Source organism: Cyprinodon tularosa, unplaced genomic scaffold (genome assembly GCF_016077235.1).
Source record: "Cyprinodon tularosa strain WSP-4 unplaced genomic scaffold, ASM1607723v1 ctg56, whole genome shotgun sequence".
NCBI classification, from domain to species: domain Eukaryota; kingdom Metazoa; phylum Chordata; class Actinopteri; order Cyprinodontiformes; family Cyprinodontidae; genus Cyprinodon; species Cyprinodon tularosa.
Genome location: NW_024039296.1, coordinates 2,231,678 through 2,256,294, shown reverse-complemented (window position 1 = coordinate 2,256,294; position 24,617 = coordinate 2,231,678). Strand labels below are relative to the sequence as shown.

Genomic DNA, 24,617 nt, shown 5'->3' with positions numbered 1-24,617 from the left:
AAATTATTCAAGAACAGAAACACTTGGTGTTCCTTTATTTTCCAAACTGAAGTTACGAAATAAACATTTAGATCAATATTTCCTCAACTCGCACTTGTATATAAAAAGTAAGATAAATGACAATAGATTTGTCTTTAATGTTTTTTTTAAACAATTCTTTATTTTATAATTACTCAGCTAGACAGTTTCGGAATCTCCATCTTTCAATGTTGAAAATGTAACAGTTTTCTGTGAAATATATCCAGAGGTTGTTCTCTGGAACATGTTTTCATATCTTACAGAACTCTTTTTTTTTATCATTGTCTGCATTCAGAAAAATTACCATAAAAGACTATAATAGAATAATGTGCTGGATTGTCTTCAGTTTATTTTAGTACTTAATTATATAATTAATCTCCACTTTATAGTTATGTATTTGTAATATTCTGTATGACATGTCAGTATAATCTTTTGTATCAGTTGATTTTGATCATTATTGTTTTGTTTTTTGCTTTACCTATTTTGAAATAAGAAAAAGGGGGAAAAGGCTTTTAAGTTAAATTGTAACCCTTAACCTATTTAGAAGTAACCTTTAGAAAAAAATTCAGCCCTACCACCAGCCTTGCTTAGCTTGGCTGTGGGAGGGTAAGAGGCTAAATCATTCCCTTTGCCTACATCCCTAAGAACACGTTGCGGGTTTGGATGAGAGTTCAGTGAAATTATGCAGCAGATCATTTTATTTGACATATTTCCCATTGATATTGATGATATGTCTGGAATAATATATATTGTTATTGTTTATTGCTTTTCTGCATATCTATATTTCTGATTTTATTGGTATGGTTTGTATAAACCAGCAGTGGTTTCTACCATAGCGTCACATCTAAGTGTTTGTTACTGTTATGTTTTCAAAATTGTTTTTTTTTCTTGCATTTTCTGTTGTGAAAGCTAATAAACTGTAACGCAGCTACATATTTTTGGAAGTATTGTGTTTTTAAGGCAATTCTAAGTTGTATTTTGTAGGTCTCCTCCTGGAATTTGACTCAGCATAACTAAAGTAAATTATTTGTTCTTATAGGGAACCGTTAAAGGTTTCATTATTATGTTAAATCGATGTGCTAGAAATGCTAAAATATGTCTGAGGTCCCAGTTTTTATAGCACCTATAAGGAATATGGAAAACATTTACATCAGCTCAGAATGGAGCCAAGTCAAAACCATTGTTGTGTCACATTAAATTGGATTCTTTATTTCTCCAAATCCTGACTCAGCATTTCTACAATCTATTATAGCATATCCCTACCTTCACATAGCTCATAACACACTATAAACGATAAAAATGATTTAGCCGATGTATTTTACAGCTCCACTTCCTCTGGCTTGCACAACATCCTTTGCCGCCGTCCCTCCCTACAGATTTACCTTTGTTTTGGAAAATAAGTAACCACAGCTGAATAACCGTGAGCTGTTTACAGAAGAACAGGTGCACCTACCCTTCCTCATTTCCCTAGGTAGACTTAGAGACCTTAAACAAGAAATTTTCATGTTCATTATTTTAACAAATATCAGCCTTGGAACAAGTAGAGAAGAGTCACCAAGACATTTTTACTCAGGCTGGATTATTCAAACTTTCAATGAGGAGTTTTTTCTTAGAGAGAAACAGAGATATATTCCCATACAACCAAGATCAACTGCACTGTTTTATGTCAAATGTTAATGGGAGTTCAGTTATAGATAACTTATTTTTATACATAATGAATAGCACGAGTTAAGTTGTTCTTTTCAGCATCACTTTAGATATAATTTACTCTGAGAATAAGCAGAACGTTACACCCACACCATCTGACACTGCAGATGTAAGGAAAGTGTTTTGGGACATTTTTAAGTCTCCTTTGCTTCACATTTTAGGCCATTGAAAATTACAGAAGCATTTTGGCTTCAAAAAGGAACAATACTGGAAGGTATAGTCAGTGTCAAATTCCACACAGATGCCATTTTCCTGTTAATATAAATGTGAAAAATGTACAGGCAATATGGACCCTCTGAGTTTTTACCTTCAATTCTATGCACGACAGACTTTGGTAAAGAAATACATTTCCTGTTTGCATATTAAACCCTCTGTTATTCAAAGTTTTCTACCATAAAGGAACTGATAGTGTTAGGGAAAAAATTAAACCTTTTCCCTTAAACAGAAATAAATATATAATGGGAAAACGAAATTCATGAACAAAAATGTAAAATCCCGAGTTAACTGTTTTACTTTCATATGGAAATAAAACTTAAAGACTTTCTAAGGCCTAAAAAAGTAATACAGAAATACAATTCCTACATTGAAGCCTTTTTATTACCTAATAGACCTAAATTTCCCTAATAAGAAATGAGTGGAATAAAGCTATTTCTAAATTTCCTTTTATCATGGAAATTAAAGATGGATTTGAACTGCTCAGAGGTCAGTTTCACACCTTATAATAAACCCAGAATGCAAAAATTAAAAAAGTTAATAAGTTTAAGCCATTTTTTATTATCAAATTGAACCAAATGTCCCTAATAAGAAATGGATGGAAGAACACCATACTAATTTTGGACATGGATAAAGAGAGCTCTGAAATAAAAATTGAATCAATGTCCTCTTCCCAATATCAGGATGGCAATATGCGAGTCAGAAGGGACATGTTCATTAGCAATATTTGGTTGTTGTGTTACATATGTAGGTTCTACATAACAGTGACATATTCGGACAGTTAGCTTGACTTTAACTTGATGTTTATATTGATTGGCTAATATGGTAAAGCTCACTGCTTGGTGGAAAAGTGGAAGAAAAGAAAGAAAAAAGGTAAAAGTAAAGAGAAATAAGTAAAAAGGAAGGAAAACGTAGATTAGTGATAGTTGACATTGTCATAAGCCAAAAATGTCATATTTAATTCAATTCCATTCATTTATAAAGCGCCAGTTCACAACATGTCATCTAAAGGCACTGTACAGTTCAACAAGATCATACAGTCAAATTGATTCAAAGTTTTCTATCTAATGAAAACCAGTTGATTGCATCAACTCATTGACTCAAATGCAATCCCTAACACCAAGCATGCTTGTAGCGACAGTGGAGAGAAAAAACTCCCTTTTAAAAGGAAGAAACCTCCAGCAGAACCAGGCTCAGTGTGAGCGGCCATCTGCTGAGGCCCACTGGGGTTCAAGGAGATAGTGGCGGGATGGTATTTTTATGACACCATCCCGCCACTGATAAAGTTGATTAACTTGAACATAAACATCACCTACCTTATCATAGAAATTGAAGATGGAGTTGAACTGCTCAGAGGTCAGCTTCACTCCCTGTGATAAAACAATGCAAAAATGTATCATCAACCAACTTGAGAAAACTGCCAGAATTTAGTGCTAAATAATTAACTTTAATAATATAATATTACCACATGTAAATTATATAAGAATTTTTTTTTAAATAATAGATGACCCAACTTTGTAACAGTAAGATGTTTAAAAACAATGAATGTAAATATACAACATTAATATATTCATAAAAGTACTAGATCAATATCAAGGAACCAAACCAATATCTTTTTGGTTTAGTTGTATTGTCACTTAAATTGTCTATGAATCCTCAGGCATTAAAGGCTCCTATTTAGTGGTCTAAAGAAAATGAGGACTTTCAGCATAATGTACTTTTAGATTTCAGCATTGCGCCTTGTTAACTAGCAGATATCTGTTGTCTGCAGAGATGGGAAGTAACGAAGTACAAATACTTCGTTACTGTACTCAAGTAGATTTTTCTGATATTTTTACTTTACTTTACTACTTATTTTTATGGCAACTTTTTACTTCTACTCCTTACATTTTTACACAAATATCTGTACTTTCTACTCCTTACATTTTAAAAAATTGGCTCGTTACTTTAGTTTTGAATCATTTCAATGGAGTTACCGTTATTATTTTTCATGTCATCAATACCAAATTCAATCTAACTGGATGGGAATCTACGTTGCATTTGACGCACCACTACAAGATGAATCGACAGATTCGGCGGTATTCATTGGCGGCAAATCATTGCAGCTTGGTGGCGGTGGCGTTAGCATAGTAGCATGGACGACGAGATGATTGAAAATGAACACAACGGAGATCTAGTCCTATTGGCAGACATCCATTTAAAATCTAGGCAACGGCATGAAAAAAGTGGTTTCTACTTTTACTTTTATACTTTAAGTAAATTTACAAGCCTGTACTTTGTTACTTTTACTTGAGTAAAGAAGTTTAATCAGTACTTCCACTTTTACCAGAGTATTTTTTAACACAAGTATCTGTACTTTTACTCAAGTACGGAAAGTGAGTACTTTTGCCATCTCTGGTTGTCTGCTAGAACACATCTGACTCTTCTAAGGTGGAGCAATAAGTGGACTTTTCAAGGCTTCACTGATTGTTGCTGAATGCTGCCAAAATGGGTTAGTTACGTCTTTTTAAAGATCTGAAAAATTTATTTTACCACCAATTGGTTGTTGCTTTTAGTCTCGTAATTAAAATCCTCTACAGTATATATATAGGAACACAGTAAGATCATTTTTAATCAATTGAATCTTAAAAATGTACCAAGATGAGTATTTAAGCACCCACAAGTGAAACATGTTTGGTCCTCATTTTTATCTTTAATGGTTCTTCTAATTTTTAATGATTATAAAATACTACTGATTAGTTAAATTATCTCATCCCTAAAATGACTTGTCTATTTTAGTACAAGCTGTAAAATATTCTGAAATGCACAAACGTTAAAGAAGGAAAAACTGCTTTAGGAAGGATGGGTATGAAATGCAAATATTGGGCAATTTCATATTTTTTCTTAATCCGGGAAATGTTAGCTCTCCATACGATAAGTAATTAATTGGAAATTTGAGAGTGGTGTCATTATTGTAAAATAAGTCATAAATGTAGCAAGCTGTGCTTAGATGCTTTTTTTTTCTTCTCAAACCTGGAATTTAAGCAGGAAATTTTCCTGGACAGGGAGGAGCCTGTAGGGGAAAAAGGGATTAATTAAATATTGGACACAGGGGATGGTAAATTATTCAAATCTTATGACAGTAAATGAACATCAGGAGGAAATGTGTTTTAACCCTTAATATTGTGAATAAAAGTTTGTAAAACTGAATATCACCTTGCCATCTCTGAGAGCCCCAGCTTTCCATCTCCGTTCAAATCAAACATCCTGAGCTGCAAAACAAAACAGAAATTAAAAATTTGCAGAAGAGAAATTTGGGAAAACATTATACTAATAAATCTTTGAAAATTTGGAAACTTCATAGAACAATGTTCTAACCAAAATACCACAATATGGCTCTAAAAGTAAAAAAGCATATGTCCTATCAATTGAAGTTATAATTCGACAAACAAAACACCCTACTAAAACAGCATAAACTCTAATTCAAAATATGATGTGCTAATGCATTTTAAAATGTTTATCAGTCCACTTGTTAGAATATTTGAATTTTGTTTATCTTTACTGTACTTCCAGGGGATTTTAGGGTAAAACTGTGACTTTCAGATGCTTAAAGAAATCTGAACAATTCAAAATAGAGGTTACTGATTGAGGACTAAACAAATAAGTAATCATAATGATCTGGAATGCACTAAAAAATGAATTAATTTTCACATTTTGATAATTATACATAAAGTGGTCATTATTTGTACTTATAATTATTATAATAGTTGCTTTCTTTGCTTTTTCTAAAACTGTTTACCATTAGATAAGTGTCAACAAGAAAAAAAAACACCACTTTTAATTGGTATTTTCATGAAAGCTTGGCCAGCAACATGTAACACTAGGTTGCACTAGGTTGTGAGAAATTAACAGACATATAATTAGTTAATATAATATTTAAAAGCAACTGTACAGGAAAAATAGGTTTATATAAGCATTGAGGAGATTTCTTGTTAAAAGCAGGTCAGCTTCAGGGTTCCTGGGAAGCAGATGTTACTGCATCTGGGCTGAAGACAACCTGCAGAAAATGATGGGTCACTGCTACTTCGCTGCACATCACTACTGCCACCAACACCACAGATTTCATAGTAAAAAAAAAAAAAAGGCTCCTTAAACTATTTGACATTTGTCATGTTATAACCAGAAACTTCAGTGTAATTTTGGAGTTTTTGGATAAGCTCAAAGTAGTTCATAACTCTGAAGTGGAAAGACAACTGTTATACTAAAAAAGATATAGTGTGCATTTTATATGTAGCTCCTTTAAGTCAGTTTATACAATCATAGAACCATCTTTTGTTTCTGCAGTATGTGCAAGCTTTTTGGATCTTAAGACAGAAAACTTTGCCCACTCATATTTGCAAAAGAGGTCAGTCTCAGGCTTAAATGAAGAGCGAAGATGAAAACTGATTTTTGAAGGAGTTATTTAAAATGATTCCTCAGGTCAATATACAGTGCTTGACACTATCAATTATGCAAGTGGGGCTTCCTTTTGAAATACCGACTATGTAAGTTGGGAGATGACGGACTGTCATTGGCCAGGTCACGTGACCTGGAAGAATATATATCGCTTTATGGCTGCAGGCTTTTATATAGTCATGGAGCTAGGGATTTTGCTCTACTATTTATCCATCTGCTCTACTACTGGTCATGGCTGATGCAAGGAAAAACTTCAAACCTTCTAAGGAGGCTAAACAACACAACACGTGAATGGGAAGGAAAAACTAGAGTCGAACTCGGATAAGATTTTGTTTGCTGGCACAGACTGAAAGAAGAAGCCGAATGTTAAACCGGTTCTCTTTTCTCAACTTTATTAGGAGCCTGTTAAGTTAACACTTTGCTCCTAGTATATAGTCAGATATTGTTGTTATTGTTTTCTATGCTTGGTAGAAGCAAAATAAGGGGATTCACTAGTCTAGTGCCCCTAGTGGCCTAAAGTTACATGGTGTGCCTTTAATCTTGGCACAGATTAAAATGAAATTAAGGAAAAGATTGACAGCTGCACTTTTTCAATATTTAATTATTTTAGGGTCTAATAAAGTGGTTTTAATAAATCTGTTTCCTCAAAATACCACACATTACTACCACGTTAGGAAAAGTAAAGAGTTTTACATTTTTTGAAAAATAGAAAGGTATTTTTGTGTTTCTTTGTGAGAAAAAGATCTTACTATGGTCTGCGTGTACTCCTGCAGCTTCTGTTCATCATAGTGTCTGTTTGCCTTTTCCAGCAGGTCTGACAGAAAGCCCTATAAAAAGAGGCAGATAAAGAGAAAAATATTGTAACTTATTCAACATATTCTCGAGATAAAAAAAAAATCAATTCATTATTATTTTGATTTAGAATGTGTGAGATATGAAAGTGCATCTCAAACATGAACGTTTTGTCATACAGAAATAAGAACTAAAAGATAAGCTTAAACCCCTCTACAAAGGCAGGGAGCATAAGAAATATTTATGAAATAAATTATAAAAAAACAAAAAAAACTGGATATAATATTGGTGTTGTTTATTTAAAAATCTCTCCACATATAATTATAAATTATAGTCTTTTCAAATGCAGCAAGCCGTGTAGAGCCACACTGAATGTTTTGTACCACTTGATTCAATATTTTCCATGGCTGTTCTCAATTACGCGGCGAGACACATGTCTGGCGCCTGGCATCTCATCCGCAAATTTCCACAGCTTTCAAAAAGCCACACCTGAGTAACTCATCTGCACCTGGTCATCTGGAAGGAATGTGACACTGGAAACAACCCATGAATCCAGCATCTGCACGTCAGTTGTCGACCCCAATAATGCAAAGCTCCCAAGTGAATAGCGCACCCTTTTATAACATTTCAACCAATGTTGTAAAAAAAAAAAAAAAAAAGGTGTAAAAGTAAATAACATTTGTGTAATCTGCACGGCTTTTTTGCATCATTTCAACACCTGATGGGGGGAAAATAGCTGTGGTCATTAGGGAATTTCCTCTGGAGCATGCCACTTAATTCTCCTGAGTAAACCAGGTGACTCTCCTCACTTCATTTAAATCATGGGCTCAAATTGTCAGTAACAAACCTTTAAAATGATTAGTTGGATTTTAAGGAACAGGAGAAAAAATATTTAGCTTGTGTTTAGTTGAGGAAATTAAGAAATAAAGTCTCACAGGAATTTCCGTTGGCCGCAGTTTAAACACAAAGATTCCTGCTATGATGTGTGTTTTCAGACCTATAGGGACACAGCGTTAACGAGGTCAGAAACTTTGGTTGGCTGAACAAATTTGATGTCTATGATCTTTGTGTATGTTTGAAATGTGGAACAAAAATTTACTGTATTTTTCTTAGGAGTAAATATTAAAATCTCATATTTTATGTTTTAAATGTTATATTTTATGATTTTTTTTCTCTACCTGGGGTTGAGGGTTTAATATGGTCTGAATGATTTTTTTCAATGTTTTTAATTTGATTTTGGTTAGCTATAAATATTCTTGATTTATATATGGCTTTAAGAAATAACTGACTATAGACAGAAGATATAATATGCAGTGATACATTGTAGTTGGACTCCTCTGTTTAAAGATAATGGATGCTTAATAGATCAAAGAGGAGATACGATGGCCATTGGTCTGAAGAGATGTGGAAAATATGATTTGATTAGAAGACTCATCCTTCATCATACTCTCGACGAGGGGAAGAGTTAAGATGGGGCAAGAAGGTTTTAAGACTCAATAGATCAGCCCCAGAATGTTACAATGCTGTTATAATGTAGTGAGTGTCTGTTGAGGTACTTTAGATCATTATAAATGTAGAAAAAATTCCCTGTGGGTTACCTCCATCATGCTCTAAAGAAGTTTTTCTTATCTTGAATATAGTTATAATAGCCACACGTCCTTGTATATCAAAGTCAAGCAGTTTAACTCCAATATCTTGATACAAAGATTTTTGAAAAGGGGTAACATGTTGGGTCGGTCTACATTCAGGTTGTTTGTTTTCTTGTCTGAAACCAAAAATGAATAAAAAGAAAACGAAAAACTCACATGTATTTTGGATTTTTTAAATAAAATGGAAATCGGATAGCAAGGGAGGTCTCTATGCGATTTCTCATTTTTTACCCTGAATGAAAATGGGGGGAAAAAAAACAAAAAAATAGTAAAAGAGCAACTACATTTTATTGATATACATTTTCTAGCACTAGTGGTCTGAACTGGAAATTCTCTTTTTGTGACATATGGTGTGTAGAGAGACGTTTGCATATATAAACGCCCCACCATACAATGGACCAGCCAATCATAAGCACCCCCTGAGCCCTTGAACTACTTATTTGCACTCTACAAGCAGAAGGTCTCAACATTTCCCTGATTATATGAAATTGTCATTTCCGGGGTCTAACCAGTTGTCTCTTAGAAAAAAAAAAAAACTCTTGTTCTCATTTCTCTTTTCCATATTGTTTAGTTAAAGAAATTATAAATCCAATATCTACTTGTTTTGAGTCATTAAGTGATTTCTAATTTTGCTCTAATAATGAAAAATGTAATCGCTGCTGTTTTTTGTTTTTTTTTGGTTTCCCATCAAAGAAAGAACTTCCTGAGCACACACCAGTTGTCATGACAACTAGTGATAAAATATGCATATTGCAACTAACCTGACCAGATGGAACCGAAATTGATGAATTCAAAAAAGTGACACTGGGGTCTTTGAAATATGTAAGAAAAAAAAAGTAATTACCAAAACATAGTCATTTACAGTGACTAACATTTATACCATTTGATTCTGCATTAAAGGTGCAGTAGGAGATCTTTTCTGACGTATTTTTTTTTACCATGTGGCTTAAAGATCTCGCTCAGCCAGCAGTTAAATAGAAGGTCTGGAGGTAAAACTAAACTAAATGTTCGCCGCTACAGTGAGAAATCAATGAATAACCCCAACCATTCACAAAAGACTGACCGTCTGACCTGACCTTAAAAACTATTTAAGGTCAGATAGCCATACGATTCAATAAACGCCAAAAAGTAAGTAATTAAATAGTTTTTTTGTACATGACTAAAGGGTCACATGCCCGTCGAGGTAGTTTAAAGTATATCAGAATAATACTTTTTGTACAAAACTAAAGGGTAAAACTAAAGGCATAAACAGGTATTGACTGTGGGTATGCTGGTCTGATGGGGTATGTGTCAGGACTCCAGTCTGTGTGTTTGTCTTTTGTGTTGTTCTTCCTTCCACCAGCAGGAGGTGCCTGGTTCCGGTCCACCTCCTCACACACCTGCGGACATTTACCTCATTATCGGAGTGCTCTTAAGGTGCTGGTTGCCACAACCTCGACGCCAGAGTGTTTGCCAGTTTTTGGTACTCTAGCCAAGCTGAGTTCTCACTGAGTTAGACTGAGTGCTTGTCTCTCTGAGATTTAACTTTGTTTTTTGTCTTTGCCTTTCGGCAGGAAGTCATCCTGCATTCAAACAGGAGGTTTGGATCCAGTTTCCTTTGAGATTGTTGAAATTACTCTCTGAGCAAGGGAATCATCTTCACCACGACCCGTTTAAGTACGACAGGAAATCTGAGTGGCAACCAGCGTCTCCATCCATCTTCACCGTCCAAGTTCTGGGTAAAACCTGTTCCGCCCTCCACCGAATCAGACAAACTCTGGAAAACCTACATACAGATTGGAGTCAAGGATCCTTCACTTTTCTGGAAACGTGAGTCAACAAACCGATCCTCTCCTTCAAGATCAACGAGTCAAATTTCCCACTGAGCCTGAACTAAAAGTCTGTCTTCCCCTCGCCTTCCAGTTCCGGCTGAGCAGAGAAACTCTAGCCTGACGTAGCCCGACTCAATTCTAGTCAGAATATGAGTCTGATACTGCTCCATAGAGCTGTGATTATGGGGCGTGTTTTGAACGAACCAGGAAAAAAATGCCTCTGTACTCAATTGGATAGATCTACAACCAATAAGAGCAACGGAGTGCGTGACGTATCTTAAGCGAGGCATAGTTGTTGTCCACAAAAATCAAAGCGTGCAGTTTCACGCCTAGAATAAGAAGATGAGACTTGATCGCGTTTCTCTGTTCCTCTTTTAAAATTAATTTGCTGTCGATATCTTCTAGAACAGACCTAATAGCAGAATCTACTCACCCAAACTCTCCAGCGGCAGCCATTATTGTTGTCACCCAAGCGCGCTTTGGTCACGTGGTTGATTACGTTACTGTTGATCATCTGTCCATCATCGTATAAAGCCCGCCCTGACAATTTGATTGGATCGCCTGACAGTGGGCTTTAATACTCGCGCTACTATGGAGCAGAGCCAGACCGAACTTCCCCGAACTCAAACCTTGTGGGCGGGACTAAGTTCGGACTGGCACCCAGGCTAGAGAAACTCTGCACCGAGCTTAAATCTCTTCAATAAAACCCATTGAACTTTTATTCTGTGTCTCTCTGTTTGGCTTCCCTGCATGTGGGTCCGAGCCTTAGATAAAATCATGACAGTATGCTGGTGTGACAGAACAACGGCACCATTTAAAAAATTACCATAATTTTCGGACTATAAGCCGCACCTGAATATAAGCCGCAGAAGCTAAATTGCATGATTTGTACATATACAAGCCGCACCGGACTATAAGCCACAGGTTTCTTATGTTTACACACAAACTGTCTTGCGCTCGCAATGTCTGTCTTTCTCTCTGTCTCGTACCACTCGTGGTAGAAGTCTGCTTTCGGAGGACCTCCGCATTCCCGTACGCGCGGCTACCGTACTTGTGTGTTGAAGCAAAATTGGACTTCAATATGGTGGAAGGTAAAATCTATAGATTTAGGTATTACCCTAGTGGCCGTTAGCTATAAAAGTCCATAGATAAGCCGCATTGCTATATAAGCCGCAAGGTCGAAAAATGGGGAAAAAGTCATGGCTTATAGTCCGAATATTATGGTAGTTCAATTTTTTTAGCTGTTTTAAGTCACAAAAGCAGTACCACTTCTTACATTTCTGAATTTCCTATCAAGAAATTAATTATTACAAAGTTTAAAGTTTCTTTTTTTGTTTTTTTTTTTTAAGTGAAGTGGAGAACTGTTGACTCCCATATTATATTATATAATATATATATATTTTTTAGAATAACAATTTTCTCTTTATAGCAGGTTGGGAGATGAATAGTTATCGACCAAAATAGGGCAAATTCTCCTTGAATTTGAGGAAAAGTTTTGTTTTGTGAAGATTGAAGAACAAGTCAATCTGAAATACAAGAATAAGGGTACAGAAACACAAAATCACAGATAAACCAACATAAATAAACTACTTATATGGGGAATTACCATTCTGTAAGCTCTCCACAGCTTACATAATTTTTTGAAATGGCACTCTCAACCAGCATATCTAACGAATTATGCTGTATATTCACTCTCAAGTCATACATGTGAAACTAGGTTAGGCAGAGAACCATAAGTGTTAGTGGAAAAGTATAATCATGGAAGAGTATTTATTTTCCACCCATGAGTGAACAAAACTGCTCCTGTGGGACACCTGGGTACAAAGAAAGGATATTGTCTCTTGTGGGTCGGATTAAATCTTATGTGCTGTTTTGAGACCTATGGTTTATATTACTCTTTGAATTATAGTCCAATTTTGTATTTTGTAATTACGTAAGCAATATGTGGTCTCTTTTTTGCAGCAATGCAATCATATTTAAATGCATATGGAAAAATGATAATGACAAAGAAATTCTACAGACTATTTCCTTTCACGTTCTTTTGTTTACTTTTATTTGTACAAACAACATGCAAGAACATGCAAATAAGGATTGTAACATAAGAATACATAAATACATGCACACGTATTATAGTGTGATGAGTACATTTGAAGTTACCAGGCGGTAAAAATAACAGAAACGATCATGAATATCAGCGCTAACAATTACAGTTTAGGGTCCTGTTGGCATGTGGTGGTATAAAAACAAAAGTGAATGAAGGGGGGAGGGGAAAAGAAAAAAATAGAGTATAAGTATAATGATGGAGGAAGATAAATAAAGGTGTAGAACTACTTTAAGGTCATTGGTTGACAATAACAGCTATTTTTTTCATTTATAGTTAACAAATTGACAGTTATCTATTTACCTTCAGTTCATTTGCTTCAATGTAGCCGCTGCGATCTGTGTCATATCGCCTCCATGCCTGAGAGAAAATAAAAATATTTTTAGTTGACAGTTTTTCTTTTCCACCTTTGATGCACAGACATTTATTAAAGTGTTAACATGTTTTTTCTTTTAAAAAAATCCTCTCTGATAGAACCCCCCTTCTTCTGCACGTTGTTTCACCACTTTTCTGTAGTGCAAAACGCCATAAATCACCACAGAGGATGATATGGAAACTCCGGGCCATTACTGTAATCAAACAGTTTTCAATATAACCCCTATCGCCCACATAAAGAGTATGGGGCAACACGAAGAGAGGAAAGGAGGGAGAAAGAGAAAGCCATTTTAATGAATGTTTTAATCTAGCAGCTGTCCTTGTCCAAGGAGGGGCTCCTTATCAAAGATGGATGGCTTCTTCTCCTCCTCCTCCTCTGCTCCTCCTCTGAGCTCTGCAGAGAGGAGCTACAGTAGAGTTATCTATTATATATGATCCTGAAAATAGAAGTTTCTGCTTCCTCATTCTAACCCTTTAAAAACCTTTATGCCCCTTCCCCCTCCTCCCTTCCCCTCAACAAAGACTGATTAATCCTCCTCTCCAGTAGGATGTTCTAAAACTCTAACCCCTTAACTTTCCATCAGCGTTTCATTTACGGACCCTATTTTCCAGCTTTCACTTTCGCTTGCCCTTTGTATCTTTCTCCTCCACACCTTCCCTCTCCTCCATTTTCCTCCCTTTGCTTCAATATTTCCTCTTGATGGGACATGGCAGTCAAGGACCCACACACATAATTGGTTTCTAATTGCCTCAGTTCTTTCAATGCAGGTAGATCTAACATGAAATTTGCCATTTCATCCAACTGTGTTCTGAGGAGGTGTTTCGTGAAATTTAAAAATTCTGTTAATTTCTTGGAAGCCCCTTATGTTGCTCCACTGGTAGTTTCTTATTGAAAAATTTAGTGCAGCACTCAAACTGGGGACATTTTTACATAAAGTAGTTTCTAAGAAATGACGCACTCCCTTCTCCTGTTGGCTTTTGCATATAATTAGTTGACTAACTAAATAGAAATAATTTACAATTCAAATTTTTCAGCAACTGCAGCATGGTCACAGTCTCACTACATATAGAATTGATTTCCAAGCCAGCATTTTTTTGGTTTAAACTGTTTGTAAATGTATAAAAATAAAAAAAGGAGACCTGGGTCTCAAACTCAAGTCCTTGACAGCTGTTATCCTGCAACCTTTAGATGTGTCTTTGCTTCAACACACCTGACTTTAATTTGAGCTCATTAGCAGAGCTTGACTGCTGCTAGTTTGGTAGTTTTTGGTAGGATTTGACAATAAGACCCCTGATCTAGGCTAAGATGTGTGTTTTTGTAGCAGCTAAAATACCTTGAACACTTTGAAACCTTCAGATACTGATCCAAGGATTGAACTGGGCACTCCCTAAGGGGATTATTGGGAATCTTAGGAAAAATCTTACTAGGTCGTAAAAAAAAAATCTCTGGTCCTGACCTTAAATCTGTGTTATTCAGTGTGACTGATGCACCAACTATTGCTTTAAACCAAAGCACATTGTGAAACATATGAAGCAGCGTTTCAAACCTTAAGGGGAATTCTTGCAGTGTGACTCCAGCTGCAACCAACATCTGATGGTCATCTACTTCTGTGCTGGCTACCGTTTCTTATTTTCTTCATATTCTTAGTATCTTCATCTAATGATAAGCTTATTAACAGCTATATTTTGCTGCATAATTGAACAACTACGTCTACTGTGTAGCCCCTGGTGATTTCCATCCTGAAAAGGCAACATCTATCATAATATCATGCTCACATGGTGTGACAGCTTATGCTAAACATCAATTCTCAAATGAACAAGGCAAAGAGGAAGATTGAGCATAAGCCACAGAGTGAGGTAGACAGAGCCATGTTGCCTAATAGGAATGAGGGTGCAAGAGTGTGTCTTTAGATATGGATACTGTTGTCCCTCACAGCCTCCACTCTACTTGCCTCTTTCATGTAAGAACACAGTGGCAGAATGAGTCCAGCTTAAGTGGTTGACTTATGAAAAGGCTTTGGCTCATCTAAGCAGGTGTATCACAGAACCGTTTTGTTAGCATTTCTAACATCAAATACTGGCTGGCCCAGAACGTCTAAATTATTTGAAGTTAGACCAGAGCTGCTTCTATTTGACCCGGCAAGTTCTTTCAGTCTTGCTGGTTCAATATTTTTATTGTTCTATGTTACTTTTAACTTTAAATGTTTGGGACACATAACAATGGGCATGCTGTGAACCTTTTACATGGACATGGCACCAATTGTTCCCAGGGGAAACTTCGGCAATGGAAAATTGGGAATCTGCAGATACCTCAGATCTACCTGTAAAACAAAACCCTGGAAAAAAGCATGTGAAAGTCCTCTTATGTCCGTTTATTGGTCTTACATAAATATCCTGATAGGCGAATGTTCTTAATAAGGATTATATAAAATGTTAAAGTCTCAGTTGCTGATTGCAAAAATTTTAAAATCACGACCATTACCCAATGACAGATTTCTTAGGATTGCATTAAAAAGATTAGGAACCATGTACAGAGTGTAACTCCTAGTGTACCATAAAAGTACAGAAGTAACCTTATAGTGAGCCAAGGTAGCATAACTGCTACGTTTATCACAGTTTTAGAGACACAACTTTATTATTTATCTTGTCTTCCATTTATTTGTGCTCTGTCTTTTTTCCAAGTTTCTATTTGTGATAAATCTCCACTCACCTGACTCGAAGCACAATTTAGATCATTAAAAATTAACATCCAGCTTTATGACAAGTGCAGTCACGTGAGATTGAAGGCAACAGTCTGTGTCTTTTAATTTAAACTACTCCACTTCATGTTGCTAATTGGAACACCATCAACTATCTGGAGGGAATTATTTCATCACAGTAGCTTGTAGATGTGAATGAGAGCATTCATCCGTCTACAGTTGGCTGAGTCCAGTCTACAATGTGTGATTGGTTGTAACCTTGCTCTTATAAATGTTCATTTTTGGAGAGCAAGAGGCTCTTTTCTCAAATTTCCATAAGAGCTTATAAGGTCTGGCATGAACTGAGCATAGGGACATGGTGTTTTGCATGAATAAATGACTAGCATGTCCATTCAGAAAAAATCAAAACACCCTTACCGCCATGAACTCGGCACTGGAGCTGACAAACTGTCTGAAGCAGAGCAAGAAGTTCTCTTCGGTAGGAAGAATCTGGGCCAACTGGAGGGGAAAAAATGACAGTAAAATGGTGGTGGTGAGTACAAGATGGTGGCTTTGGAGAAAGATAGAGAAAGCGGAGCTTTATGTTTGCAAAGCTATGAATGGGCAACTAAGACATAAATAATGAAGAAGCATAACCTCAGAAGCTGGGCCATGTCTTCTATGGGAATGTTTATTAAGATCCTCCTTCAGAATGTTCACTTTAATACTGTACTGTGGATCTTTATCCATTTTATTGAACATTTGATTAATTTTCTCAACAAAAGATGCCTGATTCATATTGCAGAATCTTTTCTCACATTTCTTTAAATCCAAATCTGAGAGCACTAAATTCAAGGTAATCTTCTGCTAATGCTGCAGGAAGACCATCAAGAAGCTCTTAAAGCTCCAAATAAGGGCTTTTACTGTTCAGATGTTTTCTCACAATAATCCCCCCATAAAAAGGTTTCTCCCCCGTTTATCTTGATGGGTTTCTGTTGGTTTTATGGAAATGTATTGCTATGCAAAACTTTGCTACCAACTATAACAAAAAAAGGAAAAACAAAACAAACAGAAAACAAATAAATATTTTCTGCAACGGAAGTCAACATCTTGCAACTTATTTTTCTGATGAATGATCTACTTTGTTAAAGCTAATTTATGATGATGTTTGAGAGATTCATGTCTTCCCCTTTTTTCAACTTTCAGGTCTATTCTCTGAAGATCAGAACTAGCGTTCACTTCTGGTAGATTTCCTAAAATACAAAGTTTTATTTTCTGATTATGGGGAAAATAATCTAAATCTAATAATCTAAACTAACTTCCCCATGTGTGAAAAAATAAAATAACTCCTAAAATTTAGTACATGTATTTGTTGTACAAAGTTATGAGACATTTGTTAAAAATGTCAATGATATCTGTGGAAGTGTGAAGAACTGGTTTCATTAAGTCAAACAGCATATAATTTCAATTAAGGTGCACAATTTGTTGTTTCCACTACAAAACCTTCATTTTGTTGTTGTTGTTTTTTTTAGATCAGTTTAGAGGATGATTTGCTGGTGTGCTTAGATTACTGTCCTAATCCAAGGGTGTTTTAGTTCACAAAATGATGGCTGGGCCCTCACTGGATTCTTCTGGTAAAGGTTCCATCAGCTGAATCTCCAGGTTCAGAGGCGGCAAAGCAGCATCATACAACCACCATGTTTGATTTTCAATATGATGTTTCTTTTATTTTCTGCAATGCTGTGTCAAATTTTATGATGTTAAGAGATTAAAAAATAAAAATAAAAAAATAAAATCTACAATATTTTTCAAAAGTCTTCAGTTGTCATCAAGTTGTCTCTAAGGAAATGTGTGAGGAATCTTTTGTTTCTGTTTAGTCAGCAGAGGATTTGGAGCTGGAAGCATCCTGCGATGCCATCAGTTGCCTCTTTCTTATTATTGAATCTTAAATAACAACCTTAATTAAGATTAAGTTAGACTTGCAGTACTTTAGGTATTCAGGGTTTTGTTAGCTTCTGGATGAGCTGTTGATGCCTTTTTGACCCTTCTCTGTATGCAAAAACACCCTCAAGTAAAAAGTCAACAGTAATACATTCAAAACCCAGATTAAGAATCTGAAGTTCAAGGAGGCCTGCAGTTTCTTGATTTTTTAATTATTATTATTTTTTTTACTTTTTGGTACCTCCGGGATGAGTCATCAATGTCTTGGAGTCATCTTGGTATCATCTCAACTTAGACATGTCTCAAACCCATACAAATTGCTCTGTAATACCCATTCCCAGGCTGATTAATGTTAAGGACTTTATTTTCAATCTTTTCCTACATTTCTTAAGCGTATAAGTGATTTCATGAGTCTACAGATCAGGCAGTAGACAGACCTCAGTGTGGCTAGAGAAATGTAAATAATTTGAAAACAGCATTTTGTATTTACTGGGATTCTTTTGTTTGCTATTGAAATGTGTTTGATGACTATGACTGTATAAGTAACATGCAAAAGAAAAAAATGAACAGAATAGAAAGAATATAGGAGAAGATTCTTTTATTCTCAGAACCGTATAAATCTGAAATAAGGTCCCGGTTAGAGGCTTACTGTTTCTGTCTATGTGGTCTATGACAAGCTTAAAACTTGTACTTATTTTACCTTAGAAAGGAATAACATGGCAATATTTTTTTTTTATTCTACTGTTGTGCAAAAGCAAGTAAGTTTCTGATGTAAAATGAAATAGATACCTCTGACATCTCGATGCGCCCATCTTTGTTCTTGTCAAACTTCTGCATGAACTCCTTCATCCTTTCTCTGAAGGTGGGGTTTGTTGGGTCCTAAAAAAATTTTTTTCAAGTTATATTACTAAAACATTTTTTTCTTTTAGCACAGATCTATGCTGATATGGTTGTCCTTGAACTCACCACTCCTGCTCCTCTCCGAGCCGTCTCCAGCTCCCTGAAGAAGTTCTCCAGCTCCTTTCCCTCAATGTATCCATTTCCTGAGGAGAATCAGATTTTAATCATATTGTGTGTGTTTGTTTTAAAGAAATGGTTTACGAAATAAGAAAAAAATAACATAGACACAACGCAAACACTGTATGTTAAAGTATATCAGAAAAGGTTTCATACAGCTCAGGTCAGTTTAGATTTTTATGAAAAATTAAGATGTTTACCTCGTCTGTGAATAAAGATAAGTCCTGGAATTTAGTGCTAATTCATTCATTTTCATTATTTAAAGATAAATTACATCTACCTACAGTCAACCAAGTTAATAAAAATTACTTTTTAGTCTTTTGGTCATTATCCTAAATTGAATTATATTATATTTCTTGGATATTTATCTCACTGGGCAGTAAAGTTAATCTTCTCTCTCCCTTATCTTGTTTCATTCTCATTCCCAGTCCTCTGATTCCCTGACAGAATCCATTCTGGGGACAAATCGGTCTGCTTTGCTTCACCAAGGTATTATGGAAACCTGTGCCAATATTCTATCAGGAGCCGAGGCTGAATAGCTGGACAGATGGCTCCAAACGATGTGACTAGCTGCTTCAATAAAACCCTGGAAGGCAGAGCTGCCTCATTAAACTCCAACAAAGATGATTATGCCATCCACTTCCTCTCGCTCTAGCTCGCCGTCTTTCTCTGCTGCTTTTCCATTTGACTCTTCCTCTCTTCATCCAGCCAACATCTTAGCTTTCTTTGTTCTGCGAGTGTTTGTAAGATGTTATCAAAACTCATGAATAAAATCTCAACTGTTTAAGTAGGTGGGGCAACAATGTGCTGAGGTAGAGCTTTCCTTCAGCGTTTTAGAACGAAATGTCCTGCTTATTAATCAACATAAGATCGCTTTTTCAGACAATAAAAGAAACTGATTTATTTGGAGGATTACACAGGGAAGCTGTTATCCATTTGATGGTCCATGCACCCTTAAATTAAAGGTTTTATTGTGCTATGATTGCTTTCGATGCAATACAGAGTGATGCAAATTTACTCCAGCTCCATAACATGGTTAATTATTTGGCAGGAAATGTTATATGCATATATATATAAGAGTCCTTAAACTGACTTTATATCGTATTTTGTAGTCTTTTTGTATAACTAAGTAAATATTTTGGTAGCACAAAAAAGACGAGAAGAATATCTGTGGGCTGTTCCATCACTAGGACCTCTAGAGACCCTTAAGGGTTTTTTATTTTTATTTTGCTGTTTTACGCTAAAATTCATCTCACAACATAGTTAAACCCTTGCAGAGGGCAGCCATGCAAACTAAGTGAATATTTAAAGCAAAACACAACCTGTATTTGCCTTTCAAAGCAGAGCAAAGCTCCAGCCATTCAAATGTTTTATGCTGGGTAAATTCAGGAGCTAGATTTTGCGTATCTGTTTACAGGCCACTGAAGAATAATTGAGCAACTAATGCTCTAAAATTAGAAAAGTGAACAGCAGTTGTTTTATATTTTTCCACTTTGAAGGAGCTGAAGTGAAAAGGCCTGACAGAAAACAGCAGAGAAAGATGAGAGCGGCATGGTACACAGCAGCTGTAAAAGCGACGCAATCCAGCTGAGATTTGATCCCAGTGCCAACAAGGGAGTATGTACTTCCATCGTCTCTAGATGCTTCGTCTCCTGTGTATTTTTATCTCTATCTTGGAGATGTTTACTCAGTGTGAACAAACAAATTAGTCCTCCTTTCTATCAGCCGAGCCAGGCAACACTCCCAGTAATGAGAGCTGAAATCAAACACCCACAGCCAAATCTGTGGATGCTCACTCCTCATTTTTGGTTTGCAAAGTGGCTTGTTGCAAAGTACAATATGTAAAACAGCAACGAAGAATTCAAGCACCTGCAGGGACTAATATCAGTCCAATCCAACAGACCTATTGAGAAAAAAAAACAACTTTCTCGCCACTCAGACAGATAAAATTGGAGAAGCTCAGCTGCTGAGCACCTCCACCACACCTAGCTTCTCTTCTCATCCTACCTTGATTTCCCAGTGGAAAATGCTTCAGCTTCTGTGCAGGCATCAAATAGTCAGCACACTGACAAAGAATTCCCTGGAGTACATGTGTGTAAGAAAAAAAGGTGCTCCACCCTTATTTTGTCTGCAGGTTTAGGTACATCAAGAAACTGATGGAGCAACCCTGAATTTTTTACAAGAATCAAACTCCTATCAGTCTGTTTAAGTGGTGATTCTTTTTTTTTATGTACTTTCTTACTAAAGGATAGAGTCATATTCTTTTTCCTGCATTCACCTCAATCAAATCACCATTAGATCACTCTAATGCACCAATCTAGTGTCTAAAATAATTGGTAAAAGTCAAATGCTTCTCTACCATTGCCAATAAAAATATTAGGAAATATCAGATGGTTAATTTCAGGTGGTTTAAAAAATTGTAGAAAGGCATATGAAACTACTTATATGGAGTCATGTACTTTTGGAAACATATGCAGAGTGACATGAAAAAGCACACTGAAAGGAGACAGATTGATGAATGAAAAAAAGATTCTTCTGCAGTAGACTTGATTGATCAGCCTTCATTCTGCATAATACAACACCTTATCAAAATATGCTTTTGCATGAAACAACAAGCACCTGACAAATTGCACCTAAAGATTGGGCCTTTGCCTATCTTCAGCTGTCAGTGGAGGAGAGCAGAGGTCTCAAGTCAAAAGTGACATACCCAACCAATGCGATTAGATGATTTGGAGTGCCTATTTCACCCAATATACAAGTTTTTGTTCTCTGGAGCGCCAAAAATAAATAAATAAATTAATTAATGCATGTAAACTCCATGAATAAAGGTTGGGATTTGTACCCACAACCTTGAAGAAAAAATTGTGGAAATAACTGCAGGACTGTGCATTGCAAAAATGGAGTTGAAAAAAGAAGTGATCACATATACAAAGCTTAAGATTTACTGGAAACAAATGCAAGGGTTAAGTCAAACTACGGTCTTTGAATGAAACCAAAAAACAGCAACGTCCAGGAGTACTTCATGTACCAACTGGATTTAAGTGAAAAGCGCACAGGCTGAGCAAACCAGGGACAGCAGCAATAACATCTTGTTTTAATAAGATCGAGTAAAAAAAAAAAAACAAAAAAAAAAAAAACAAACACACAAAAACAAAAGCATTTATTTTATCAGCTATTTTCAGATTTACACTAACAAAAGTGACATCATTAAAAAATGTGTTTTACTTACATATAACTGAAACTTACAAATTCTGATCTAAACTTTTTGTAATGCTCAAGTAAGATTTTGTTCTTTCTATAATATATTAATATATATATTTCTTTTTTTAAGAGAAACAGCTCAGTAATTCTGTAAAAATATTTTGCAAAAAAACAAACAAAACAACAGCAACAAAAAACAAACAAACAAAAAAGAACAAAAAACGATTCTTTTGTTTATGATTTAAAATCATTTTAGCTGAGTTTTCACCGAGGAAAATAATATTTTCAATTTAATAATCGTCCGATCCAGTTCATTTCAATTCATTTAACCTGCCAAATTACAATAACTATGTCAAGTTGCTTTGGAAACTGATCCATTTAGGATAATCCAGCTCATATTTTGAACTAGTCCTGGTCTCTGCAGTCTCATCCACTCACAGTCCGATTTAATCTTAATCTATAGAGCCAATTCATACGGATTAATAAAGCACAAAGTCATGTTATTAATACAAAAGCAAACTATATGTGACAAACCTATATATTTATGTAACAATTTTGACATCATTGTCAGTTTCTTCACATATAAACACTAAAAAATCTCCTACCATCCACATCGAAATGTTTCCAAATATCGAGGAACTGGGAAGCGGTGACCTCGGCCAGGTGCAGGTGAGGAGGTTGCTGTGCTTTGTTTGCCATGATGATGAGACAGATGAAGATGTTCCTCCGTTGGTATGCTGCTGCAGGTAAGACACCAGTGATGAAAAAGTGTGGGAGAGGGGAAAAAAATCCGCCGCTAACTTTTTTTTCAGTGTCTCCTGCTGTAACAAACTCCACACTGTGGCCCCTGCGCGCAGAGCCTCCGCTTTTTAACTCGAGCGCCGGAGCTGCAGCGGCGCCTCGTGGCCGCTGGGGGCGCACTGTCAGCATCCGTCCGTCTGAGTCAGCGCCTCCTTGTTTGCCAAGCTGCATGCGATAGGACTGCAGTGGACAGGATGATGTGTGCTAAAGACGCAGATGGATCAACCGCTCTCTTGTTGCATCAGTTTCCCCCTTTACAGCAGCTCCCCTGTGGACGCAGTGTCTTTTTGATCTGGTGCGCGTGCACGAGACCCCCATGTTCCCGCGTTCTCGTTGAAGCTGTGTGCAAATGTGCAGCCAGTGTGTGAGAGTCTTCACAGACTTAATTAGAGCTTCACACACTACTCACATTTCCCACACAGCCTCTAGCCAGCTGTGATTAGCCCACATAACAAATGTAAATTATGAAAAAAATACGTGAAGCGGGAAGAGGAGGCTTTTTCATTAATGGGGCATCTAGCATGAAGGGGACACAGATTCATGCACACATATATTTCTTAAACTAATTTACTCCAGGATGTCATAATATCCAGGATGAAGTAATAACACTGTAATGAGCAGGAGTAAGTCCTCCCTAAAGCAGGAAGCATTTCACTGTATGCATATCTTGATACAAGCAGAAAAAAAGCAGGTCATGCAGACAGCTATTGTGGCAAAGCTACAACATTTATTATAGATTTGTTTGAAACATTTTTCTATGAAAGTAGCTTAAAGGTCAGAACTTAACAACAGTCCCACAATTATGTTTGTGGCTCCTATGTGAGCAGATGCCCATATATTTTATTTACCTGTTTCTTTGTAGAACACATTTGTTTTATTTTTGTTTTCCATCCATTTTCTGACACGCAAGGGATGCTGGTACAAATCTCCAGCTGTCTACGGGCAAGAGGCAGGGTACACCCTGGACAGGTCACCAGTCAATCGCAGGGAAACACAGAGACAGACAGGGCAAACAACCATTGTGGAAGGAAGCTGGAGTACCCGGAGAGAACCCACGCATGCTCAGGGAGAACATGTAAACTCCAAGCAGAAAGACCCCAGCCGGGAAACAAACCCACAACCACAACCTTCTTGCTGCTAGGCAGCAGTGCTACCCACTGCTCCACTGAGCAGCTAGTTCTGTTGTATGATCTCTTATATATGTTTTGAAGAGCTAAACATATATAGCTAAAATAAAGCACATTTTGTCACATTTAAAGAGGCATTATGGAGTTTTCTAGTGATACTGCCACCTGTAGCCAAAACACAGAACTGCAGCACACTTCTGCTAGCCCTAATCAGTGTTGGGCACGTTACTTTGAAAAAGTAATTAGTTATAGTTACTAGTTACTTCACCCAAAAAGTAACTGAGTTACTGAGTTACTCCACAATAAAAGTAACTAGTTACCAGTAAAAGTTTCTCGCCCCAGTAACCCTCACCACCTGGCCACCACCTTCTCGGTGTGTGTTTCAAAAGCCAGCTGAATAGAGTGGACGACAAAGAGAAGTACCTGCAGAGAGTTCTGCATTTATTGCAACTCAACGTAAATGACATCAGGGGGAACGCTATCTGACGGGCCTATAAACCCCGTCAGATAGCGTTCCCCCTGCTTAACATGGGGGGAACGGTATCTGATGGGCTTCTAAATCCCGTGAGATAGCGTTCCCCCATGTAAGATGGGGGAACGCTATCTGACGGGGTTCAGAAGTTGTCATTGGTGTCTAAGTTGAGTATCTTCAAATATAAAGTTTCAATTGTTTGCCAGGTTGGACCCATTTAATATGGACATGCTTGATGTTACATACAAGGCCACAGACTTATAGATACATTTCGGTTGAA

General features: G+C 36.5%; 1 protein-coding gene across 1 annotated transcript in view; it reads right to left on the bottom strand.

The window, feature by feature from the left end:
* Positions 1 to 22,805, bottom strand: part of calb2a (calbindin 2a) — a 28,892-nt gene extending 6,087 nt beyond the window's left edge. The window contains exons 1-9 of the mRNA XM_038305572.1: positions 22,543 to 22,805; positions 18,686 to 18,762; positions 18,509 to 18,598; positions 16,217 to 16,297; positions 13,029 to 13,085; positions 7,122 to 7,199; positions 5,134 to 5,189; positions 4,951 to 4,990; positions 3,255 to 3,308 (exon numbers count right to left, since the gene is read on the bottom strand). Coding sequence (XP_038161500.1) covers positions 3,255 to 3,308; positions 4,951 to 4,990; positions 5,134 to 5,189; positions 7,122 to 7,199; positions 13,029 to 13,085; positions 16,217 to 16,297; positions 18,509 to 18,598; positions 18,686 to 18,762; positions 22,543 to 22,636 — 627 coding nt within the window. The 5' untranslated portion in view covers positions 22,637 to 22,805. The remainder of the gene's footprint in view (positions 1 to 3,254; positions 3,309 to 4,950; positions 4,991 to 5,133; positions 5,190 to 7,121; positions 7,200 to 13,028; positions 13,086 to 16,216; positions 16,298 to 18,508; positions 18,599 to 18,685; positions 18,763 to 22,542) is intronic.
* Positions 22,806 to 24,617: the final 1,812 nt, after the last annotated feature.